At 36.0% G+C, this 24,401-nt stretch overlaps 2 protein-coding genes across 6 annotated transcripts in view; one reads left to right on the top strand and one right to left on the bottom strand.

Moving 5' to 3' along the window:
• The window catches only part of SLC25A40 (solute carrier family 25 member 40), a 68,126-nt gene extending 66,865 nt beyond the window's left edge, over positions 1-1,261 (top strand). For both annotated transcript variants that reach the window (XR_013554002.2, XR_013554000.2), the window contains one exon: positions 1,155-1,261. The gene's annotated coding sequence lies outside the window, so the exon portion shown is untranslated. The remainder of the gene's footprint in view (positions 1-1,154) is intronic.
• The window catches only part of RUNDC3B (RUN domain containing 3B), a 159,922-nt gene that overhangs the window by 11,580 nt on the left and 123,941 nt on the right, over positions 1-24,401 (bottom strand). For 2 of the 4 annotated variants that reach the window (XM_078442494.2, XM_078442495.2), the window contains 2 exons: positions 12,377-12,523; positions 5,678-5,799 (listed from right to left, as the gene is read on the bottom strand). In XM_078442494.2, the coding sequence (XP_078298620.1) occupies positions 5,678-5,799; positions 12,377-12,523 (269 nt within the window). The remainder of the gene's footprint in view (positions 1-5,677; positions 5,800-12,376; positions 12,524-24,401) is intronic. The other 2 variants (XM_078442496.2, XM_078442497.2) reach the window with 1 other exon arrangement.

The raw sequence follows: 24,401 nt of genomic DNA, 5'->3' as shown, positions 1-24,401 counted from the left end.
GCAGACACAAACATTCAGACTATAGTAGCAGCTTTACTGCCCCCAAATGCAAACAACTCAAATGTCCTTCGATGAGGGGTTTTTAAACAAAGGTGGTAATATATACATACCACAGAATAAATTTTAGCAATAAAAAGGAATAAATCATCGATACACAGAACAATTTGGATAGATCTCAGGGGAGCTATGCTCAGTGAAAATAAAAATGCCAATCCCAACAGTCTATATACTGTCTGATTTACAAGTTCCCTTCATAACTTCATGACAAAATTATAGTAATGAACAGACTGGTGTTGGCCATGGGTTAGGGAAGGGGCAGAGATAGGGCAAGGCTGGGAAGGAGGTGGGTATGATTACTGAAGGAGGTGGGTTATGCCCATGTAGGGCAGTACAAGGGACCCTGGTGATGATGTAACTATTCTGTATCTTGACTCTAGCGATGTATACACACACCTGTACATGGGGTAAAACTGCACAAAACTAAAAACACACAGTGATGAATACATGTAAGTCTTAATGAAATCACTGGATCATACCATCAGTTTCATGGATGTGATGCTGTACTATAGTTTCGTAAGATGCCACCACGGAGGCAAACTGAGTGAAGGGTACACGGATCTTAAGTGCATTTGAATCCACACTCACCTCAAAATAGAAAGTTAAATTTTAAAAAGGATAGCTAGAGAAATTCCTTAAAATATGATAAGCAGTGAGGGAATAGTGCAGAATGTTAAGGAATGCTAACTGAGCAGAATAATCTTGTGCATTTATATTTTTGTACTGCTTAAGTATTTCTTCAGGGTAAATTCCCAGATGTGTGACTGCTGGCTTAGAAAGTAAAAGCATGTAACTTTACATTAACTTGGGGAAGACTTAAAGTATTTTTTTCCATTTCCTCGTGTCTACTTTTATGTCCCTTCAGGATGGTTTATAGCTCTCCTCTTACTAGGAATAAATTTAACACTAAATGTGCAAACTCTAAATATTTTATCTTTTCTGTTGCTATTTAAAATGTCACCCCCCCACACACAAACAGAGTCTCTTACTGATTATTGTTTGTACATGTAAAAGCTAACAATTCCTGTATAATTTTATATTTTGCTACTTCATATAACTACTTTTATTGTCTATGTATTATTTCTCTTGTTTTCCAGGTTCATGCCATCATCTGCAAGAATCCAACTCTCCTGTCTCTAGAAGTTTCTTCTTTAAATGTGCTAGCTACTACCTCTAGTATAACATTAAACAGTGGTAGAATCAATCTGGTATCTTAGTATTTCCTCATTAAGTAAGATGCCCGCTTTGGGACAGAGACATTCATACATACTCATGGAAAATAACTATTATTTAGTTATTTTTTCTTAAATGTGTCACACAATGTTGAATTCTGTTCAGGGCTTTTTTGTCATCTGTGGGGACAACCTTTTCTATCTTAGACCTATTATTATGGTATTATATTAATAGATTTCATAATATTGAATTAAACTTACATTCATGGGTTAAATGTGCATGGTCATTGTATACCATTTCTTTTTGTGTGGCTAAGATTCTGTTAACTAATATATTATTTAGAACCTTTATATCAATATAAGTGATACTGGGCTATAATTTTTTATTTTTTAATTTTTCATACTGTGTCAGATTATATTTATCCCCTACACTTTTATTTGTTCTTTCTGCCTTTGTTATTAAATTAGTTAGGTCTCTAATTTGTTAATTTTAAAAGAAAAATGATTTTTTCATTAATTAGATCTGTTTTTCTATTCTTTATCTCAATTTGTGGTTTTATCTTTATTATTTTCTTCATTGGCTTTTTTATTTACTTTGTTTTTCTTGCCATATTGGTCTGGGAAACTTGATTCATTTATTTTCTTTCTTTTTAATGAAAAGGTATATATATAAAAATTATAAACTTTCCTCTGATTGGCTTAAATAAATCTCACAAAGTGCTATGATGAGTTTTTATTGTCACTTTTTAGAAATGGGTAATTTCAGCTTTTCTTACTTGCTGTTTCTTTTTCTACAGGATAACAAGTCTTACTTTCTGTTTTAACTTCATATTATTTGGAATGGTTTGTAGTTTTGTTCTAGTTGTTACCTTTATCCTTTATACAACTAGAGAAGTGTAATGCTAATCTCATCCTCTTCCCCTTATGAATTACTCGATCTTTTTGCCTAGAAGCCCTGAGTATGTTTTTTTTTTGTTTTGTTTTGTTTTTTTTAATGCCTAATCGTTTTAATACCATATGTCTTGGAGGTGATTAATACTGGTTAATTTTCTCAGGCACTTTGTCAGCCCTGTCAATTTGTAGATTTTAGTCTTTTATTTCCAGATATTTTTCTCGGATTACAGATTCAGTATTAGTTCTGCTCCACTGTTTTATCTTCCTCAGTGACTTCACTGATAGATCTTCTTTGCTTGACTTCCAATTCAAACACTTCCTGACTCATTTTACTTCTTTCTTCATTGCATTTTCATTTTCTTGGTTCCTTTCCTGCTTTTCTTCAGTGTTCTTTATTAAGTTCTCTTTCAAATCTATTCTTTAGACAGCTTATTCTTTAATATTTACTTTTGATATAATTTTGCCTTTTTCTACATTTCTTTCTAGAGTGTAATCAACTACCAATTCATTTCTTTCTGTTTCTGGAACATTTCTGTTCCTAGTTTTTGACTTCTAATTTAAAATGTTTTTATCCTATCTTTAAATGCTTGTTTGAAGATACTGAATAAAATCATATGGTTGTATTACAGGATTTTTTTTTCCTGCTTCACTATTGTTTTTCTAGCGGAGGGTTTTATCAGAATTGTTTTCCTCAATTTAGGCATTTAAAAAAAACAGTAATTTTGTACACATAGGAAGTCTAGCTGATTTGATTGGTTGGTGAAACTTTTAATTCAAGAGCAGCCTCCTGTGTCAGTGTATCAAAGCAGTTTCCTAATTGTATGGCTTTTATGGGGGTGGAGAGGGGAAGGATGCTATGAGTGGAAAGGATGTGTGTCCTTCAAGTTTTACAATTTTTTCTTTAGTTTTACACAATCCTAAATGTCCTTTTTGTTGTTGGGTTTCAGTTGGTGAATTTATTTTTTTTTTATCATTCTATTAGATATTTGGGTATGGAAAGTCTATAAATAATATTTCATCTGTTATTTAACCTTGAATTCTTAAAGCCAAAACTTCTCTGTGTGTATGTGTGTTTACACATTTTATTTTTTAGAGTAGTTTTAGGTTCATAGCAAAAGTAATAAGCAGAATGTACAGAGATTTTCCGTATCTCTATACAAAGCCTCTCCCATTATGAACATCCCCCACCAGAGTGGTACATTTGTTACAAATGATAAACCCTACACAAACATATCATTATCAAGCAGGGTTCACAGGTTACATTAGGGTTCACTTTTGGTGCTGCACATTCTATGGGTTGGACCAATTTATAAGGACATGCATCCACCATTTTACTACCATACAGAGTAGTTTCACTGCCCTAAAAATTCTCTATGATTCGCCCATTCATCACTCTTGTATATGTTTGTTTTTATAGTATAAAAATTACCCATTATTAATCATGACCTATTGCTGTTAAAATGACTATAATTATAAATTGATTAAAATACTAAATAAATGTGTCTTTTACATTGAAAGTCATCACAAGTAAATCCACTACTGGATTAATTTTTAAAATATACATATTCTAAATTGTGACAGTGAACTCAGTTTACTCTCTTCCATTTACATTAGTGCCATTAGGATACTCTATTATGCTATCTTTATTATCCGCATCATCAAAAAAAGATTCATATGTAGTCAGTACACAGTATTTACAAAACTATCAATATAGACTTAAGGCCCTCTGAGAACATTTCAAAAACTCTTAAAAGAAGCAGAACATTCAGCTTAACAAAATTTCCCATTGCCTGAGCCTTCTTGTTACCTGAATTTTTACTTTATACTATCCACACCTTGTATCTCACATTCTAAGACATTCATTCATTATATACTTATTCTATCAAAAAACATTTAATAACTGTCTATTATGTGACAGGCTCTAGTAACACACTGGCGAAAAACATGGGTAAGTTTCCCTACCCTCATGAAGCTTACATTTTAGTGGCGAGTTAGAGACAAGAATCATAACACAGGGCAATGTGATAGAGTGTCTGGAGTGGATGGATATGGAAATGGGGATGGTTATTTAAAGTATGGTAGTCAAGGAAAACTTCTTTAGAGAGATATTTCAACAGAGATCTGATAAGGAGGTTACCATTCAAAGACTTTAAGAAAGAAGATCTAGGGCAGTGGGAAAAGCAATTGCAAAGAGTGGAGGCAGGAACCAGACTGAAGGAACAGCTAGAAAGTCAGTTTGCTGGGGTGCAGGGAGCAAGCCAAAAAATGGTATGAGGCAAGGCAGAAGTTGGCAAAGACATGATCATATGGGAGGCCATGATAAGCAGTACAGATTTTAATGTGATTGTCATCGAGACCACTGGAGAACTTTAAGTTTGGGTATAATATTTTCTGACTTATATTTTCTAAGAACCCTGACTACAATATGGAGAATGGACTGCGAGGAGACAAGAATGAGAGAGGAAAGACCAAAGAAAAAGCTGTAGCAGCAGTCCATCCAAGAGGCTTGCTCCATGTGACTTAGACTAGGGTTATAATAGTGAAGAAGATGATGAGTCAATGTAGACAGCATGTGTTGTATGGGGAGCAGACAGGACCTGCTGATGAACTGACTTGGAGTTGTAAAGGGTAGTAGAATCTAGTAAGACATATGGTAGCGCCATTTACTGCAATGCAGAAGACAGGGAAGAAACTGGAGACACAGAGGAGTGCAGGTTCCCCTGCAGTAAGGAACTCTTTCCCTAGCCCTCACCTCACACACACTGGCAGAAGGAGAACTGGGTCACAGAGATAAAAGATGTGAGCACCATATCACACCAGCACCACTTGTCCAACCCAAAGTTCTAGAGTCACAGCCCTAGCATACGCTAGGGACAGGAAAGAAAATAACTTGCAATCAACTAAGCTACTGAAGCTTAAAAATACGTAGGCTGAGTCTTAGAAAAGAAATGTGGTAACGAAAATGACCTGAAAAGTTTTGGAATTGAACTAAGATGTTGTCCAGGAAGATGCAATACAAGGGAAAGAGGGGTTGACAGCACAGCTGAAAGCAGTAACAGGAAAAAATAAAACTCTTACATCTATTCCCCAAGGTTTTCAGAATACTTAATAAATGAGGAACCAAAAGTGACTCGAGAATGAGGAAGTGGTCAGTTGTATCAAAGCTGCTGTAAAGTTTAAAACAATGAAGACAGAGGAGTGACTTTCAAATTGCAATATGGCAGTGGCTGACCACCTTGATAAATCATTTTAGTAAGTTGTAGAGACACAAAAGCCGAATCAGCAGGGGTTAAAAAACAAACAAACAAACAAAAACACAACAGGACAGGAAGCGACGGAAATAAAAGGAAAAATTACAATCTTCTGAGAACATGAGCCACAAACACATGAGAAAAAAACAAAAAACCAAAAAACAATACCAGACCTTTTAAAATCATAATGGCACTCTCATTCCTAGCATCCTTCACAGAAATGCCACTACTGTTCAACATTCTGCAACAAAGCATACATAGTGCAGGAAAAACTAATTTCCAACTAAATTTTTCTTTTCTTACCTTCAGTGATTAAATTTAATGTGTCTTGTTTTCCATCTCCTTCTTGTGAATGACTTGGATCCAGCGAAGTCTGAGAAAGGCTAACTTCAGCTGATAACTGGTCAAGACTTTGATAACTTTTTCTGTAAAACAAGAGTGAAATACTACTTGGATTTCTTCTCACAAAAAAATAATTTCTAGAGATATTCTTCAGTGTTTTTCTTCAATTTACTGAGTTTTGGTTTATTTCTCCACAGTTTTTCCCCTCAACTCTGTCTCTATTGTGGCTGCAATATGATCTCCATTATACTTTTCCCTCTACCCTCTCTGGAAGTCTCTGGGATTGATCAACTAAAAAAAGAAAAACAGTTTGTCAGACTAATTTAAACCCTTACAAAAATTTTTGGTTATTTAGCTTCTTAGAAAATGGAGACTTTCTGGTTATTATCAATTTTCTTTTCTTTTTTAGTAGGCTTCACACCCAGGCTGGAGCCCATTGTGGGTCTTGAACTCACAACTCTGACATCAAGACCTGAGCTGAGATCAAGGGTCAGATACCTAACCACTAAGCCATCCAAACACCCCTGGTTATTGTCAATGTTCAAAGGAGTGGAAAATCTACAGATTACTCTTAATGTAGAAACCAAAATGATATAACTTAATAATGATGTATTATCTCTCAGGCACTTCAAAATTCACCAATGTCTTGATATTCTTATGGATGCTTTTACATAAGAGTAATTACAAATTACCATTACAAATTCCTCTAATTTAGAAGTTTTAAAAATCTTGGATTATAAAATAGGTGTTTATGTTAATATACTATGAAGATAACTAATTTTCTTCCCTCATGTATTTGCTACTGTGATTTCGATTTCTGTTAAACAAATTAAGAGAAATGAATTGTAACAGAGGAAAAATTCAGTTATATATGGAAACTTAAAGAGGTTTATTATTAAACTTTCCTCATATTTCTTTTGTCAAGATAAAGACAACTCAAAAGACTTATGCAGTTTTGGTGTTATTGACATATTGACAAGTAAGAGAATGGAATTCAATATTATTTCCAAATATATCTGATCCAGGAAAATTAATATGTTTTTCAGGTTTAATATCTATTTCCCAAGGTAGCCAAACCCTAACTAATTTCCTAGAAATGTCATATATTCTATGATAATATTACAGGAGAGTATATGTAATTTAAATGATCTATTCCAGAGCTATTCTCTATTCAGACACAGAAGAGTAAACTTACAAATTACTTAAAGGAGAATCTATTGTAGGAAACTTCTGATAACTATAATACATAAAATATATTATGAGCTATACAACATGTAATAAAGAAGGATAGCCAATATTTATATAATGCTTCCCACTATATAGGTACTGTATTAGGTACTGTCCCTACATGTTTATATAGATTAATATATTTACTCCTCACAAATACTGTAAGAGGTTGGAATTACACTGTTCCCAATTTATAGCAGAGTTAACCAGGGCACAAAGAGACTAGATTTGAACCTCATAGCCTGGCTCTAATTCTGTCTCATTAACTTCTATGCTATCTCCTTTCCTACTACAGAGAGAGAAAAAAAAAAAAAAACGTTTTCTGTTTTATTAGAAACCCTTCTTAGGTTTCAAACAGTTTGCTTGCAGAGACTGACCATGTCAACTATACTGTATGTAATCGTATCACTGAAAATTTCACTTGACTTTCATTAAAACTGTATTTCTTTAGCTATACAAGAAAGCAGGGAACACAGGAATTCAATAAAGGAAATTATAAATAAATTTCTTTTCCAAATTATTTTTCTGTGCCTAATAGGTAGAAGGCCTGTCTTTAAATGGCTTTAAGGGAATTTCTGACACTGGTCTTTCATCATTAGAAACTTGATAAAAAGTTATTATTAAATTTAAAAAATTATAAAAATATTTACAAACAGCAAAATACCTAGTAGCAAAACAAACATCAAATTAATTAAAAAATTATAAGGACTCAGAGCTTGACAGCACACATTTATAGAAATCAAGTACTGTCACTACTTGAGGGGAGGAAAGCCTGCAAAAGTCTATAAAAGCAATCTCTGGTAAAAGCAACACAAAATGAGCTTTCTGCGTGAACTATTTAAGTTCCTTTTAGATATCATATTTCCAAATCCAAAGTGATTATGGAAACTTTCTAACCTCTAATTTGTTACACTTAGTAAACAATCTTTCAGTTTACAGGCTTCACTTAACCAATTGTCAATGAACATAGAAACAGAATTTGGTAGACAATGATTTCTGAAGCAGTATAAAAATTCCTAGGCAAAATTAGGCACCTGAATCAAAAGATATTAAGAACAGTACCAAGTAATATCTTCCTTGCATGAAAATGATTACAGATCTACCACCTGGGAGAAATCTGGTTTAGCTGTTTGTAGTAATGACCAAGAAAGGTTTTCCACATTCTTACCTGAGTTCCAATGCAACTGGCGCTCCACCTGACAAACATGTTGTCATGGAGTAAACTGTCTATGGGAGTTCTGTCTTTAAAAGGTCACCACTAAGCCCTATTTTAGAATTCTAGACTCATTAACATCATACTGCAAAATTGAAATGTAACCCACCAAACACATCAAGCCCATCAACAGTCTAATTCTACTTTCCAGAAGTGAATTTTTTAAATAGAAATAGCTTACTTATTCAAAATAAGAACCCCAGATAGTAAGACAGGAGTTATGTCATAAGCATCTGGGACATAAAGAAAACCAAAAAACAAAACATTGTATTCAATATCTAATTACTTAAAATTTTAAATCACTCAAATCCAAACTTCTATACAAAGAATTTGGACACCAAATAAAGGCAAATTAAAAGGAAGCTGAATAGGCCTGAATTCACTTATGAATAAATTTTCTACAGTCTTAGACTTCATATCAATGATCAGAAGTAATATCGATAATCTATATCACCTATTTGCCCAAGAGATATACAGAGGTCAGTAATAATTTACATTATCTCATAGTCATTGGGCAAGAGAGTATTAGGCTCAGAAGGAGACACTTTCCACACGTAGAAAATAAAAACAAAGATACATACAATATATACACAGAGGCACATATGTGTGCATGGAGCCAGAGATAGGCTGTTCTTTTTATTCTTGGTTTGATTTTCATAGAAATGTGTTTAAAAAACAAAACAAACATTTCCTATAGTAGAATACTGATATACTTTTAAACTACTAAAATTAATGGAAGGATGCAAGGGAGCCTGAAAGGGAAGGCTGTATACGAGTTAGGTCAATGCAAAATTTATAAGCTGTAAAAGATTTTTGCAGTCTCAATGCTTTGGGGAGTCCTACTCCAAAAATACTGGAAAGATTCACATAAGAAGAAGACCCTATAAGACATGTGAAGCAATTATACCTACTTATCAGCAGTCATTCAAAAATGTTAGCCTAAAGAGTAGATCATGAAGGGCATATAAAAGCTCATAATTCTTAATAATTTTGTGAATGACAGCCTAAATGAAAATAATGATAAATTTACAAGACAAAAAAGCCTACGTAGAAAATAAACAGATGATGATAATGAATCTAATCTTTAGGGATGGAAATGGATGGGTTAGGCAATAATCTAACAAGATTATATAATATAATAAAATTATATAACCTGTATCTAATAAGCTCATGTGACCTAAACTTAACATATAAATATAAATAAACATTAAAATAGAAACAAATTGGAAATAAAAAAGTAATCAAATGCTCTCCAGGTGTGTGTTAAGGGAATGTGCTTACATATTTATTGTTGAGTTTTTACAATCAGCCTATAATGCTTGAAACATTTTTAACATGATATCTCTAATGTTTGAAATAAAGGAAAAGATAGAAAATCTAACATAATTAATATTGCCAGGTCTAAGTAATCAAGAAAACAATGGAAATGATACTTCTAAAGCTTTATTAACAGTACAATAAATGAAAATAAATGTAAAATCTTCTACTATGAAAAGGATTTCTTCCATGAGTAGATGACAACATAGCTAAGTTACCCAATCACTCATTTTAAGAAATGTCTGCAAGACCAAGAAATTGATCAAGTCAAATAGCACCTTCTCAGTCTTTTCAAAGCTAATTCAGCAAATCTCCTAGAGAAATACAGGCATCACATTTTCTTAGCAGGAAATTATAATTATAATACATATAATGACTACTTATATGGTCAATTTCTTTCTCCGAATTATCAAGAGCACTAATGTTCCTTATTAAGAGATTCTGGCCACTTTGATAATAATTTGTAGGTTCTCAAAAATGTTTGTTAAACTACTGAAGATATTGGTCAAATTAAGAGGAATAAATGATGAGGTTAGTTCAAGAACTTTAGCTTATATTACAAATTTGAGAACAGCAAAAACTAATCCTGAGAAAAGCTATGATGTTTCAAACATGATTTATACAGCACCACTCTAATCTGAAAATCCAAAGTCTCCATTTTTACATTAAAAAGTTGCATTAAAAAGATTATTTGTTCAGAACATCTGGGGATTTGCTGGTCATTTTAATTTTACATAGGTTTTACAAACTCTCTAAGAAAGGAGAGCTTGGGACAGTGGGTGGGTGTATATTCTCCAAACATGGAAGACACAAGGTTATCTGAGAACATAAAAAAAAGACTATACAGAGTATAAAAGATTTCGTGAGAAGTATTAGGTGCCAAGCAACTTATTATTCATTTGAACAGGAATTAGTCCCAGTATTACATGTGCAGAAGGTAAGAGGGAGGTATTGCTTAGTGTTGTTACACAGCAAGTAGGGTAGCAGAGATTACTTTTAAATCCTGACCTTACACTCTAGGTCCAGTGATCTCCATACTACACCCTAGCTGCAAACATTTTGTTCAGGAATAGTAGTTTGGTAATAGGGCCATCTAAAGGCAATAACAACATCTACAGTAAGGCCAGATTAAAGGATGATGCTGAGAAAGAGCTAATGGAGTAGCTGAGTCAAGGAGTATAAAATCGGGATCCATGTCAAACAGTTTCACTACTTTCTTTTCTGATACTCCAATTACTTTTGCTGCTGCTATAATACTTTGTAAAAGCTAGTCATTATTACCACATACAAAGGTAAACTTGAAGTAACTCTTCCATTTAGACTCACTGGTTCCTCAATAGGTAGCTCTACAGGCAGCCAGGGCTACAAACACATCTTTTTGGCTAAATATTTTACCTTCTACTACCTAAAGTAACAATGTGGATATTGTAGTAAAAAAGCATATTACTAGTCTTTTAACTTGTCAGGAGTTAACCTTTCAATATTTTTATAGTTATAAAAGCAAGAGTATCTTGTATGTTATACAGAAATAAGAACCAAGTATTAAAACAGATTCAGTTTTTTCATCATATATCAGAAATATGAATAAACTAATATTTTTATTACTTACATACATTATAGAAAAATAAAATTATATACCAGCATAAGAAGATATACTCTAGTTATTCAAATTTTTCATAGGGGTATATAAGGGAACTAGATCCCAAACCATGAAAGCTTCAGTCAATACCTTGAATCATGGGTTAGTAGATAATGAAAACAGTTCTAATGATTTATTCTGTAAATAATCTGCTCACTCTTCCTTATCTCTAGCAATCAGTGAAACCAACAAGCAAAAAAGGCAACAGAAGCTCAAATTTATTTTGAGTATTCCCTCTGATAAATGAAAAAAACCACATAGTAAACAGGCGGAAATTAAGTCTATGCTGAAACAATCCCTGTAGAAATGTCTAACTACTAACTACCTAGTGAAAAGCACCCTAAGAAGCACAAATGGAAGTGGGTAACTCTACCAGTGAAGTGTAAATACAAGAACTCTAAAAGAAGAGTAGAGAAAGAAAGAAACAAACAAAAAAAGAGGGAGGCAGGGAGGGGAGAAGAAAGGAAAGAGAAGAAAGTGGGGGGGGGAGGAAAGGGAGAGAACAGAAGGGGATGGAGGGACAACAGGGAAATAATTAGAAAATTAGCTGAAGATAGGTAAATAAAGATAACCAAAAAGTTATCAATATGGACAAAATGTCTAAAAGCCAAAAGAAGGTAATACAAAATTTAAGTTCAAAACGAAGATACCATAAAGGAATGCAGCTTAAGATTTGCAGATTTCTCAACATTACGACACTCTGACTTAATGAAATAGTCCTGAAAAGGGATAAAAAAATAGGTAAAGGATCTTGTGGCCAACAGGTGGGGTGATTATATCTTCTATAGCCTCCAAAAATTAGATTTACTGAAAATTAGCAAAACTCTTTCAGACCCACCAAGAACAGGTAAGTATCTTTCCATTCTTTCATAAGATGGAATTTTTTCTCACTGGCAGGACAATTATTCCTAAGGCAAATACAAATACCAAAGCTAAAATTCAAAAATAGGTGTCTCATTAAATATGAGCTCATAGACTTAACTGAAGGACTGGCTGAAGACTAAAGGAGAAGCAGGTAGCCGGTACAATACTGCTTAAGAATTTCTTAGATACTTTACTTCCCCAGGGTGCCTTGGCTTCAAAATACTAACATATTTACTGCCTTAATCTGACTTTATCAAGCCAAAGTAGTCTTAAATTCTACTTTTGCCCTAAAGTAATAATGAATTCAGAAAGACGAATACGTGAGAAACCAACGTGGATAACCAAATGTTTTGGTAGAACTAAATTTGTAATTAGTTGGAAAAAAAAGTATTACACTTACTCATACCACTGTTTATTGTGTTTTCGGTAAAGCAACGTATCCAAGGCAACAGCATTGACATCCAGAGCTCCTGGGGAAGGCCACTGGTTGGTGAGGTGGGCAGTTAACTCTTGTCTTGATCTTAAATCATTATTCTTTAGCACAGTCCTGTGAATATTAAGATGGTGAGTGCTTTTGTCTTCACTGCTCTGCAATGGCAGAGGAACCTAACGGTATCAACCTGGCCCCCAAAATTCATCTTTTAAAATGGTACGATAACAGATTGCCAACAGAACTACAGGAAGACTAGTTGGGGCTATGACTATCTCCTACAATATGTGTTTTTCACTTTTTCTCCAAAGGCTGTAACAAATCACTAACGTGTGAAATGCAGACTTTCAATCTTTTACAGAGATGTTACTAAAGGACAAAAGCTGAATTTCACATCTTATCTAAAAAACTAGGGTGATATCTTAAAGTTATAGATTATCAGACGCCAGTTAAAATAAGAAAAGACTGCATGTGTGTGATTTTTTAGCTTCAAAATTCACAATCTATTAAAGTCATTTAACTCAGTAAACAAAAAACAATTAAAATGAATAAAAAATAAAACCACCTCAGAAAAACATAAAATTAAAAATCCATAAGGTTTCTGCAATTTTTTTTTTATAAAAGTGACCACCAATAAATCTTTATAAAAATAATTCCATCAGGGCACGTGGGTGGCTTAGTTGGGTGAGTGTCCCACTCTTGATTTCAGCTCAAGTCATGATCCCATGGTTTATGAGTTTGAGCCCCATATGGGATTCTCTCTCATCCTCTCTCTCTCTCTCTCTGCCCCTCCCCTGCTCACGCATGCTCTCTCTCTTCCTCAAAATAAATAAACATTTTAAAAAAAGAAAATAATTAAATCAATGATAACTACATTGAACAATACAACCCACTGGAAATATTTCCATTTACAGAATGAGGCCATTATAATACATGGTTTATTCTCATTTTTGTAGAACCGTTAATAACAATTTTCAAAAGAAGTTAATTTTTGCCAAAATTTAAACCTCACAAATCACTGTCACAAGACTAATTCAACATTTGAGTTGGTAGCTAAAGATAATTTAAAAGCATAATTCTAGGGGCACCTGGGTGGCTTCAACTTCTGACTTCAGCTCAGGTCATGATCTTACCATTGGTGAGTTTGAGCCCTGGGTCGGGCTCTGGGCTGACAGTTCAGAGCCTGGAGCCTGTTTCAGATTTTGGGTCTCTCTCACTCTCTCTGCCCCTCCCCAACTCATAGTCTCTCTCTCTCAAAAATAAAATAAAACCATTAAAAAAAATTTTTTTAAGTTTAAAAGCATAATTCTGGGAGCGGGGGGGCTGGCTGGCTCAGGTGGAGCATGCGACTCTTGATCCAGGGGTTTTAAGTTTGAGCCCCACGTTGGGTGTAGACGTACTTAAAAACTATTAAAAAAAAAAAGTGTAATTCTGTTTGCAAAGGTTGTATTCTACTTCTAACTAAGGCTTCAAAATATAACCTAGGCAAGCCACATTCTCCAACAGGAGTCCATGACTTGAGTGTACCAAAGTCTTGAGCCATCAGCTCAGAAGCAGGGAAGTAGGAACAACTGTCCTATTGTGGATGGCAGAGTCAACAGTGTGCTGGCAAGACAACCCTTCACTAAAGAAAATTAGCCTGCAAAAAACCTCTAGCTGGAAATGATTCAAATGGAACAACCCCATGTATATGTCTCTAACAGTCTAACTATGAATATTTCTGATTTTACAGGATATCTGTGTACATTTAAAAATATTTGCTCCACTATACCCACAAAGAAATAGTATTTGATGTAAATACTAGATTCTCAGAATTGAATACTAAACAAGTAAAACAGGCAGAAGTCCGTGAGAATGTATCACAAGAAGATACTTGTTTTGACTACTTTCAACAATTTCACTGGAAAAGAATGAAAAATTTAAAAAGAATGAAAAATTTAAAAACCTTAACCTAGGTTTTTATGAAAACAGTAAGGAGTTCAGAAAAATTACAAGACTGATAGAAAAAAATCTTGTGACGCCAAAAAGGGGATTACTGGCCAGAGAATTTATTATGATAAAGTACCATTATTTTGGCTTTTTTTTTTTAAGTTTATTTATTTTGAGAAAGAGAGGGTGTGAGCAAGTACCCGTGCAAGCAGAGAAGGGACAGAGAGAAAATCCCAAGCAGGCTCCATGTGCGGTCAGTGCGGAGCCTGACACAGGGCTCAGACTCACAAACCACGAAATCATCACCTGAACAGAAATCAAGAGTTGGACACCTAACCGACTGAGCCACCCAGGTACCCCTAGGCTTCGCTTATTAGATTTTTCTCCTTCACATATTCACTTTCTAGGGTCTCTACTGACTGTCACTGGAAAACAACTTCAACGTCATAATTGGTTTATAGGAAGTATTTAGAGCAGAATGCAAGGAAGGCAAATGGGCATCTGTGAGGAAATGACATTGGAAAAATTCAGTTAATGACAAGTAACTGAACAACTTCCAACTTAGAATATATTCTTTCTGGAAAAGCAAAGTTTTACACTGCATAGAATGAAAAAAAAAGAACTAAGTTTTACACAAGTTTTTACACATTAGTCCATGGAAAATTTTAGTCTAATGACAAATTATTGTATTGTCTTTAGACTTTTGTGTTTAGAAATCCTAACGACATTGTTTTCTAAGGGAAACTGCCTGGTCCTTTGAAGCAGGAGATAAGAGATTTCAGTGTACTGGATGGGCATAACTTCATCCATGCTGCATCTGTTTTCCACTTTCTGTGAGGAATATGGAGGGAAACACACAATGCTGGCATTCAACTTGATACTACAAAGGGAAAGGTTCCTGGAGGACCTTTGTGTAAGGCCCTTTCACCACTTCAGTATACTAGGGGCCATTAAGGTACCTTGAAAACCCACCGTTGAATTCTGAATCTTGGCTCAGTCTATTTAGATAATAAAGAGACAAAGTAGTTTATTCATTCTAGCAACGGGCCCTGACCAAAATGCACCAGCAAAGAGATATACGTGGAGTTCTACTTCCCAACTCTCTGAAGTAGCTCAACCTACCTCTCTCCAAGCCTACTTTTCTAGTCTTTCTATCCATTGCTTGAGTCATTGATATCAATCTAACAAATTCCATTTGTGCTTAAGAGTTGGTTGGATTTTTTTTTTACAAGCGAAGTAAAATGAGGGTATTTTTCTCATTGGCCAAGCTTAAAAGTAGGTTCATCTTAAGCCACTCAACAATTACTGTCATTACCTTGTGGTCAAATCAGTGAAAATTAAAGGCAAAATTTTATGAAGTTAGCATTTAACTTTAATAAAAACGCTAACCAATGCTAACACTAATGAGCTAATTTAATAATTAAATTATTGTATATGAGATAGATACTATTTGTCACTTATATCTATGTTCTAAGTCTCTCATTAACAACTGAATATTCTCTCACTAAGGTAACAATTCTACAGGAAAATGCAATAAAGGAAATTTATTAACATATCCGTAATATATTTACCACACTAATTTTAAGAACTTTCCTGTGGTATCTACCCCTAAATTGCTAGATAGCTAATTTCTCTTCAGATTTTCAATAGAAATTATGCAAGAAGTTTGCCACAAAAAATATAATTCAATATCTTGCCCCATAGCTTTACTGAGGTATAATCAGCAATTAAAAATTGCATACATCTAGGGGCACCTGGATGGCTCAGTCAGTTAAACGTCCAACTTCAGCTCAGATCATGATCTCGTGGTTCGTGAGTTGAAGCCCTGCATCCGGCTCTGTGCTGACAGCTCAGAGCCTGAAGCCTGCTTCAGATTCCGTGTCTCCCTCTCTCTCTGCACCCCCCTACTTATGCTCTCTCTCTCCCTCTCTCAAAAATAAACATTAAAAAATTTTTTTAAAATTGTATACATCTAGAGTATACAACTTGATTTGATATGCATATACAATGTGAAGTAATCACAAGATAATTAACATATCCATCACCTCACAGTTACCTCTTTTTTGTGTGTGATAAGTACACTTGAGATGTACCCTCTTAGAACATTTCAAGTACACAATACAGTACTGTTAAGTACAGTCATGTTGCTTAGCATTAGATCTCCATAATTTATTCATCCTGCATAACTGAAACTTTGTACTTATAGACCAACATCTCCTCATTTCCCCCTCTATCTGGGCCAGAATTGGTAATAACCATTCTACTCTCTGCTTCTGTAAGTTTGACTATTTTGGATTCCACATATAAATGAAATTATGCACTATTTGTTTTTCTACATCTGATTTAGTTCACTTAGCATAATGCCTTCAAGGTTTATCCATGTTGTTGCAAATGGCAGGATTTCCTTCCTTTTTTTAAAGGTGGAATAATATTCCATTGTGTTTATGTGTGTATATAGACACAGAATCTTCATATATCACGTTTTCTTTATCCATTCATCCATCAGTGAACACTGAGGTTGTTTCCACCTCTTGAGTACTGTAAATAAGGCTGAAATTAACACCTAAATGGAGATATCTTTTTGAGATTCTAACTCCATTTCCTTTGGATAAATACCTAGAAGTGGGATTGCTTAAACATAAGATAGTTCTATTTTTAATATTTTGAGGAACCTCCTACTCTTTTTCAAAGTGACCATACCCATCTATAGTACTACCAACTGGGCATGAGGGCTCCCTTTTTCCATATCCTCACCAACAGTTGTTTTCTAACACCTATCTGGTAACAGACATTCTAAGTAAGAAGGTATTTCATTGTGACTGTGATTTGCATGTCCCTGATGATTAGTGAAGTTAAGCATCTTTTCATATACCTATTGGTCATTTGCATGTCTTCCCTGGAGAAATGTCTATTCAAGTCCTTTGCTCATTTTTAAGCTAAGTTAGATTTTTGCTATTTTGAGTCCCTTATAGATTTTGAATATTAACTCCTTATTAGACAGATGTTGAAAATATTTTCTTCCATTTGGTATGTTGCCATTTTACTCTAATGTTTTTTGTGCAGAATTTTTTAAATTTCATACAATCCATTTTTCTATTTTTGCTTTTATTGCCTGTGCTTTTGGTATAATAAGCAAAAATACGATTGCCGAGACTAATGTCAAAAGTTATTTCCCTGTTTTCTTTTGTATTTTTACAGTTTCAGGTCTTAGATTTAAATCTTTAATCTATTTTGAATTTATTTTTGTAAATGGTAAGAGAAGAATCCAATTTCATTCTTCTGTATGTGGATATTCAGTTTTCCCAACACTACTCCTTTTGTGGGTTCTTGGTAAGCTTGTCAAAGATCAGCTGACTTGTAGATTCATGGACTTATTTGGGGGCTCTCTATTCTGTTCCAATGGCCTATATGTCTGTTTCAATGTCAGTACCATACTTTTCCGATTACTATAATTTATAATATATTTTGAAACCAAGAAATGTGATGTCTTTAGCTTTGTTCTTCTTTCTGAAAACTGATTTGGCTATTCAGGGTCTAAAATATGAATGTTAGGATTGCTTTTTCTATTTATGTGAAAAATGACATTGGGATTTTGATAGGGATTGCACTGAATCTGCATATCACTTTGGATACTATGTACATTTTAATAATATTAATTCTTCCAATCCATGAACACAAGATATCTTTTTTATTTACCAGTATCTTAATTTCCTTTGTCAATGTTTTAATATTTTCAGGGTATCAATCTTTCACCTCTTTGGTTAAATTTATTCCTAAATATTGTATTCTTGCTGCCACTGTGAATAGGATTGTTTTTAAATTTCCCTTCCAGATATTTAATATCCAGAGACTTTATATATATATATATATACATATATATATATATATATATATATATATATACATATATATATATATATATATATATATATATATATACACACATATGTGTATGTACATACACATACACACACACATCTTCCTGCTGAGCTGAACCTTTTATCATTATATAATGACCTTCTTTACCTCTAGAGAAAGTTTTAGACTTAAAGTCTATTTTGAGTACAGACACCCTGCTTTCTTTTGGTTACCATTTGCATAAAATATCTTTTTCCATTCCTTCACTTTCAGCCTACGTATGTCTTTAAATCTGAAATGAGTCTCTTGTTGACAGGATATCATTGGCTCTTACTCTTTTAATCCATTCAGTCACTCTATGCCTTCTGATTGATGAGTTTAATCCTAATTACTGCCATTCTGTTTTGCAGTTTTGTGTCTCTCTTCCACTTTTGTTTTCCTTTGTTATCTGATGATTTTTTTGTAATGATTTGTTGCCATTCTTTCTTTTTATAATTTTTTTAAAATGTTTATTTATTTATTTTGAGAGAGAGAGCATACACATGTGAGTGAGTGTGAGGGTGGGGAGAGTGAGAGGGAGGGAGAAAGAGAATCCCAGTCTTTGCACCGTCAGCGCAGAGCCTGATGAGGGGCTCTGACAAGGGGCTCCATCTCAAAACCGTAAGATCATGACCTGAAGGGAAATGAGGTCCCCTGAGCCACCCAGGGGCCCCATTCTATCTTCTGTGTTTGTACTATAGGTTTATTCTCTGTGGTTAGAGTTTTGAATAAATTTTCATGTAGTTATAACTTCCTATTTTAAATCATGTTAACTTCAAATGTATACAAAAAACACTCTATGTAAAGCACTTTGAAAGTGCTTTAAGTACATATGCCCAAGTCCAGTTGTAACCAAATATTTAAATTAAATCTACAAAATATTTCAAAGAGAGCATTTTCATGAAAATTGAAAAAACGTATTTGCAACTAATATCAAGTAAATGTATTGAGGGGCCATGGCAGATACACTTAAAATGTGTAAAGAAGCAGGGGTGTCTGGGTGCCTCAGTCGGTTAAGCGTCCAACTTCGGCTCAGGTCATGATCTTCTGGTCCATGAGTTTGAGCACCGTGTTGGGCTCTGTGCTGACAGCTCAGAGCCTGGAGCCTGCTTTGGACTGTGTGTCTCCCTCTCTCTCTGCCCCTCCTCCACTTGCCATTCTGTCTCTTTCTCTCTCAAAAATAAATAAAACATTTAAATGAATAAATAAATAAATATTTTTAAAAATGACTAAAATGTGTAAAGAAGCAACCATCTAAAAGTACCTCTGATTATCCTGTCTTTTTCATAACCATTCTCAAAAGGTAAGTCCAGAAAGTACAACTTAAATTCTATTATTATATTTTACCTTTCCCAATAAATGCTTCCAGATCCTTGAAAAGGATCTTTGTCTTGCTTACGTAAAGTTATTTTACTTGGCATTTTGGTAAAAAAATATCATGTGAAGTTTGATTCTTTATGCGTAACTATGTTGAAATATGTGTCAGTATTAACTGGCCATTTCATAAGCCCTCTGAATATACCTTCAACTCTCTAACCTGAGCATATCCTTATGGATATACATAAAATCAAAATACCATGGATTTATAAACACAAAATCTCTCTATGAAGCAGGAGTCCAGCTCTCCTGAGAAACAGTTTGGAACAAAACAGGATAGCTTCCAGTTAAAGTTCAGTGAGTTGTTCTATTTTTCAAAGGAAATCAGCTCATTATTAAGCCCTCATGGGCATGACAGAAATATTTGATGAATACAATTTATTCTCTGGAATCTAGCTAAAGCCTGAAAATTCCTTACTTTCTAAATATGTAATTTGCACTATATATAGGTATATAATTTGCCAAAACACTTCATTTTTCTTAACTAAGTATAATACAATAGAACATAATACGACTCTGGATTGATCATGAACACTGAAGAATTCACCTTTCCCTCCCCTGTCCCCCAGCCTATATATGCAGACACCTGCAGAATCAGCACAGACATTCTCCATGTAGCTTGTTAACATGCCTTCCGAGCCTGTGCTCTCCTGTGGACTACTCCCTCTAACTTGCACTTCTGAACTCTCCAAAGTGGCTCCAGGGGCCCTCTGCTCCAACCTTGCTAACTGCATGCCCCACCCCCATGATGTTCTGCAGACCCACACCATCCAACCTGCCCTAGGGAGGAATCCATCCAAAGAGGCACTATAAGCCTAACACTGTGCAAGCAGCCCTGACAGTGACTACTTCAAAAAAACTGCTGCCCTGATGAGAGGGAAATATACCCATACACCCAGCTCCACTGAAGCCCCAGAAGTGGGCTGGGGATAGACACCTGGTCTGACTGCAGTCCCCACCCACCAATGAAAGCCTCTTGGGGGACAACAAAGGAGAGCACTCTGCAGTTTAACATGACCACAGCTTTGGCAAATTCCTGGTCTGACTCAACTCAAGCCCAAGGCAGCCCCATACTGGCCCACTAGCAACACAGAAACCAAACCCTGCCCAGAACAGTCAAAAACAGTCATTGCATATGACTGAAGAGAAATGCAGCTCAGTCACAGCAATAGGGTGTATTCAACACACATAGGAGATGCCCCTGAAGCTCCAGGTTCTGGTAAATGGGAGATTGCTCTGTAGGGCACTATAGGACCTTTTCTTCATAAGGCCACTACTTTCAAGAGCCAGAGACATGGCTAACTTTCCTAACACATAGAAAAAGACACAGAAAGTTAGACACATATGAGGAGACCAAGGACTGTGTCCCAAATGAAAGAAGGGACAAATTCACAACAAAAGAGTTAACAAAATGGAGATAAGCAATATATCTGATACAGAAAGTAATGGTCATAATCACTGAGCTTGAGAAAATATGGGAGGACCTCAGTGAAACTCTCAACAAAGAAACAAAAAATATAAAAAAGAACCAAGCAGAGATAAAGAACTCAAAAACTAAAATTAAAAATATACTAGAGGGAACAGGGGTGGCTGGGTGGCTCAGTCAGTTGAGCATTCGACTTCAGCTCAGGTCACGTTCTCACAGTTTATGGGTTTTGCATGGACAGTGCAGAGCCTGCTTCGGATTCTCTATCTTCCTTGTTTTCTGCCCCTCCCCTACTCACGTGCTTTTTCTCTCAAAAATAAACACTAAAGAAAAAGCCATTTTAAACAGTAGGGGGGATTCTGGGAAGATGGCGGCATAGGAGGATGCTGGGCTCACCGCGCGTCCTGCTGATCACTTAGATTCCACGTACACCTGCCTAAATAACCCAGAAAACCGCCAGAGGATTAGCAGAACGGAGTCTCCGGAGCCAAGCGCAGACGAGAGGCCCACAGAAGAGGGCAGGAAGGGCGGCGGCAAGGCAGTGCGCACTCCACGGACTGTCGGGAGGGAGCTGGGGCGGAGGGGCAGCCTGCCGGCCAAGCAGAGCCCCCAAGTCTGGCTTGCAAAAGCGGAGGGGCCAGACGGAGTGTGTTCCGACAGCAAGCGCGACTTAGCGTCTGGGAGGTCATAAGTTAACAGCTCTGCTCAGAAAGCTGGAAAGCTGGAGGACAAAGGGAGGGAGAGTTGCTGAGCCCCGGGACGACAGAGCTCAGTTTGGAGTGGAAAAAAGGCGCTCGCCAGCGCCATCTCCCTCGCCCATCCCCCAGCCAAAATCCCAAAGGGAACCAGTACCTGCCAGGGAACTTGCTGGCTCCGCGCAAACACCCAACGCTGTGCTTCTGCGGAGCCACCCCTCTGGCAGCGGGTCTGACTCCCTCCCGCTGCCACAGGGCCCCTCCTGAAGTGGATCATCTAAGGAGAAGCGAGCTAAGCCTGCCCCTCCTGCCCCCGTGCACCTTGCCTACCCACCCGAGACAGATCCCCAGGACCACAAGCCTGGCAGTGTGCAAGTAGCCCAGATGGGCCACGCCACCCCACAGTGAATCCTGCCCCTAGGAGAGGGAAGAGAAGGCACACACCAGTCTGACTGTGGCCCCAATGGTGGGCTGGGGGCAGACATCAGGTCTGACTGCGGCCCCGCCCACCAACTCCAGTTATACACCACAGCACAGGGGAAGTGCCCTTCAGGTCCTCACCACTCCAGGGACTATCCAAAATGACCAAACGGAAGAATTCCCCTCAGAAGAATCTCCAGGAAATAACAACAGCTAATGAACTGATCAAAAAGGATTTAAATGAAATAACAGAAAGTGAATTTAGAATAATAGTCATAAAATTAATCACTGGGCTTGAAAACAGTATAGAGGACAGCAGAGAATCTCTTGCTACAGAGATCAAGGGACTAAGGAACAGTCAGGAGGAGTTGAAAACCGCTTTAAATGAGATGCAAAATAAAATGGAAACGTCCACGGCTCGGCTTGAAGAGGCAGAGGAGAGAATAGGTGAACTAGAAGATAAAATTATGGAAAAAGAGGAAGGTGAGAAAAAGAGAGATAAAAAAAATCCAGGAGTATGAGGGGAAAATTAGAGAACTAAGTGATACACTAAAAAGAAATAATATACGCATAATTGGTATCCCAGAGGAGGAAGAGAGAGGGAAAGGTGCTGAAGGTGTACTTGAAGAAATAATAGCTGAGAACTTCCCTGAACTGGGGAAGGAAAAAGGCAATGAAATCCAAGAGGCACAGAGAACTCCTTTCAGACGTAACTTGAATCGATCTTCTGCACGACATATCATAGTGAAACTGGCAAAATACAAGGATAAAGAGAAAATTCTGAAAGCAGCAAGGGATAAACGTGCCCTCACATATAAAGGGAGACCTATAAGACTCGTGACTGATCTCTCTTTTGAAACTTGGCAGGCCAGAAAGGATTGGCACGATATCTTCAGTGTGCTAAACAGAAAAAATATGCAGCCGAGAATCTTTTATCCAGCAAGTCTGTCATTTAGAATAGAAGGAGAGATAAAGGCCTTCCCAAACAAACAAAAGCTGAAGGAATTCGTCACCACTAAACCAGCCCTACAAGAGATCCTAAGGGGAATCCTAGGAGACAAAGTACCAGAGACATCACTACAAGCATAAAACATACAGACATCACAATGACTCTAAACCCGCATCTTTGTATAATAACACTGAATGTAAATGGACTAAATGCGCCAACCAAAAGACATAGGGTATCAGAATGGATAAAAAAAACAAGACCCATATATTTGCTGTCTATAAGAGACTCATTTTAGACATGAGGACACGTTTAGATTGAGAGTGAGGGGATGGAGAACTATTTATCATGCTACTGGAAGCCAAAAGAAAGCTGGAGTAGCCATACTTGTATCAGACAAACTAGACTTTAATTAAAGGCTGTAACAAGAGATGAACAAGGGCATTATATAATAATTACAGGGTCTATCGATCAGGAAGAGCTAACAGTTATAAATGTCTATGCGCCGAATACGGGAGCCCACAAATATATAAAACAATTACTCATAAACATAAGCAACCTTATTGATAAGAATGTGGTAATTGTAGGGGACTTTAACACTCCACTTACAGAAATGGATAGATCATCTAGACACACGGTCAACAAAGAAACAAGGGCCCTGAATGATACATTGGATCAGATGGACTTGACACATATATTTAGAACTCTGCATCCCAAAGCAACAGAATTTACTTTCTTCTCGAGTGCACATGGAACATTCTCCAAGATAGATCATATACTGGGTCACAAAACAGCCCTTCATAAGTTTACAAGAATTGAAATTATACCATGCATACTTTCAGACCACAATGCTATGAAGCTTGAAATCAACCACAGGAAAAAGTCTGGAAAACCTCCAAAAGCATGGAGGTTAAAGAACACCCTACTAAAGAATGAGTGGGTCAACCAGGCAATTAGAGAAGAAATTAAAAAATATATGGAAACAAACGAAAATGAAAATACAACAATCCAAATGCTTTGGGATACAGCGAAGGCTGTCCTGAGAGGAAAATACATTGCAATCCAGGCCTATCTCAAGAAACAAGAAAAATCCCAAATACAAAATCTAACAGCACACCTAAAGGAAATAGAAGCAGAACAGCAAAGGCAGCCTAAACCCAGCAGAAGAAGAGAAATAATAAAGATCAGAGCAGAAATAAACAATATAGAATCTAAAAAAACTGTAGAGCAGATCAACGAAACCAAGAGTTGGTTTTTTGAAAAAATAAACAAAACCTCTAGCCAGGCTTCTCAAAAAGAAAAGGG

The sequence above is a fragment of the Panthera onca genome, chromosome A2 (genome assembly GCF_046562875.1).
Source record: "Panthera onca isolate mPanOnc1 chromosome A2, mPanOnc1 haplotype 2, whole genome shotgun sequence".
Classification (NCBI taxonomy): Eukaryota; Metazoa; Chordata; class Mammalia; order Carnivora; family Felidae; genus Panthera; species Panthera onca.
Note: the sequence above shows the minus strand (reverse complement) of the source record. Positions and strands in the feature narration are given on the sequence as shown.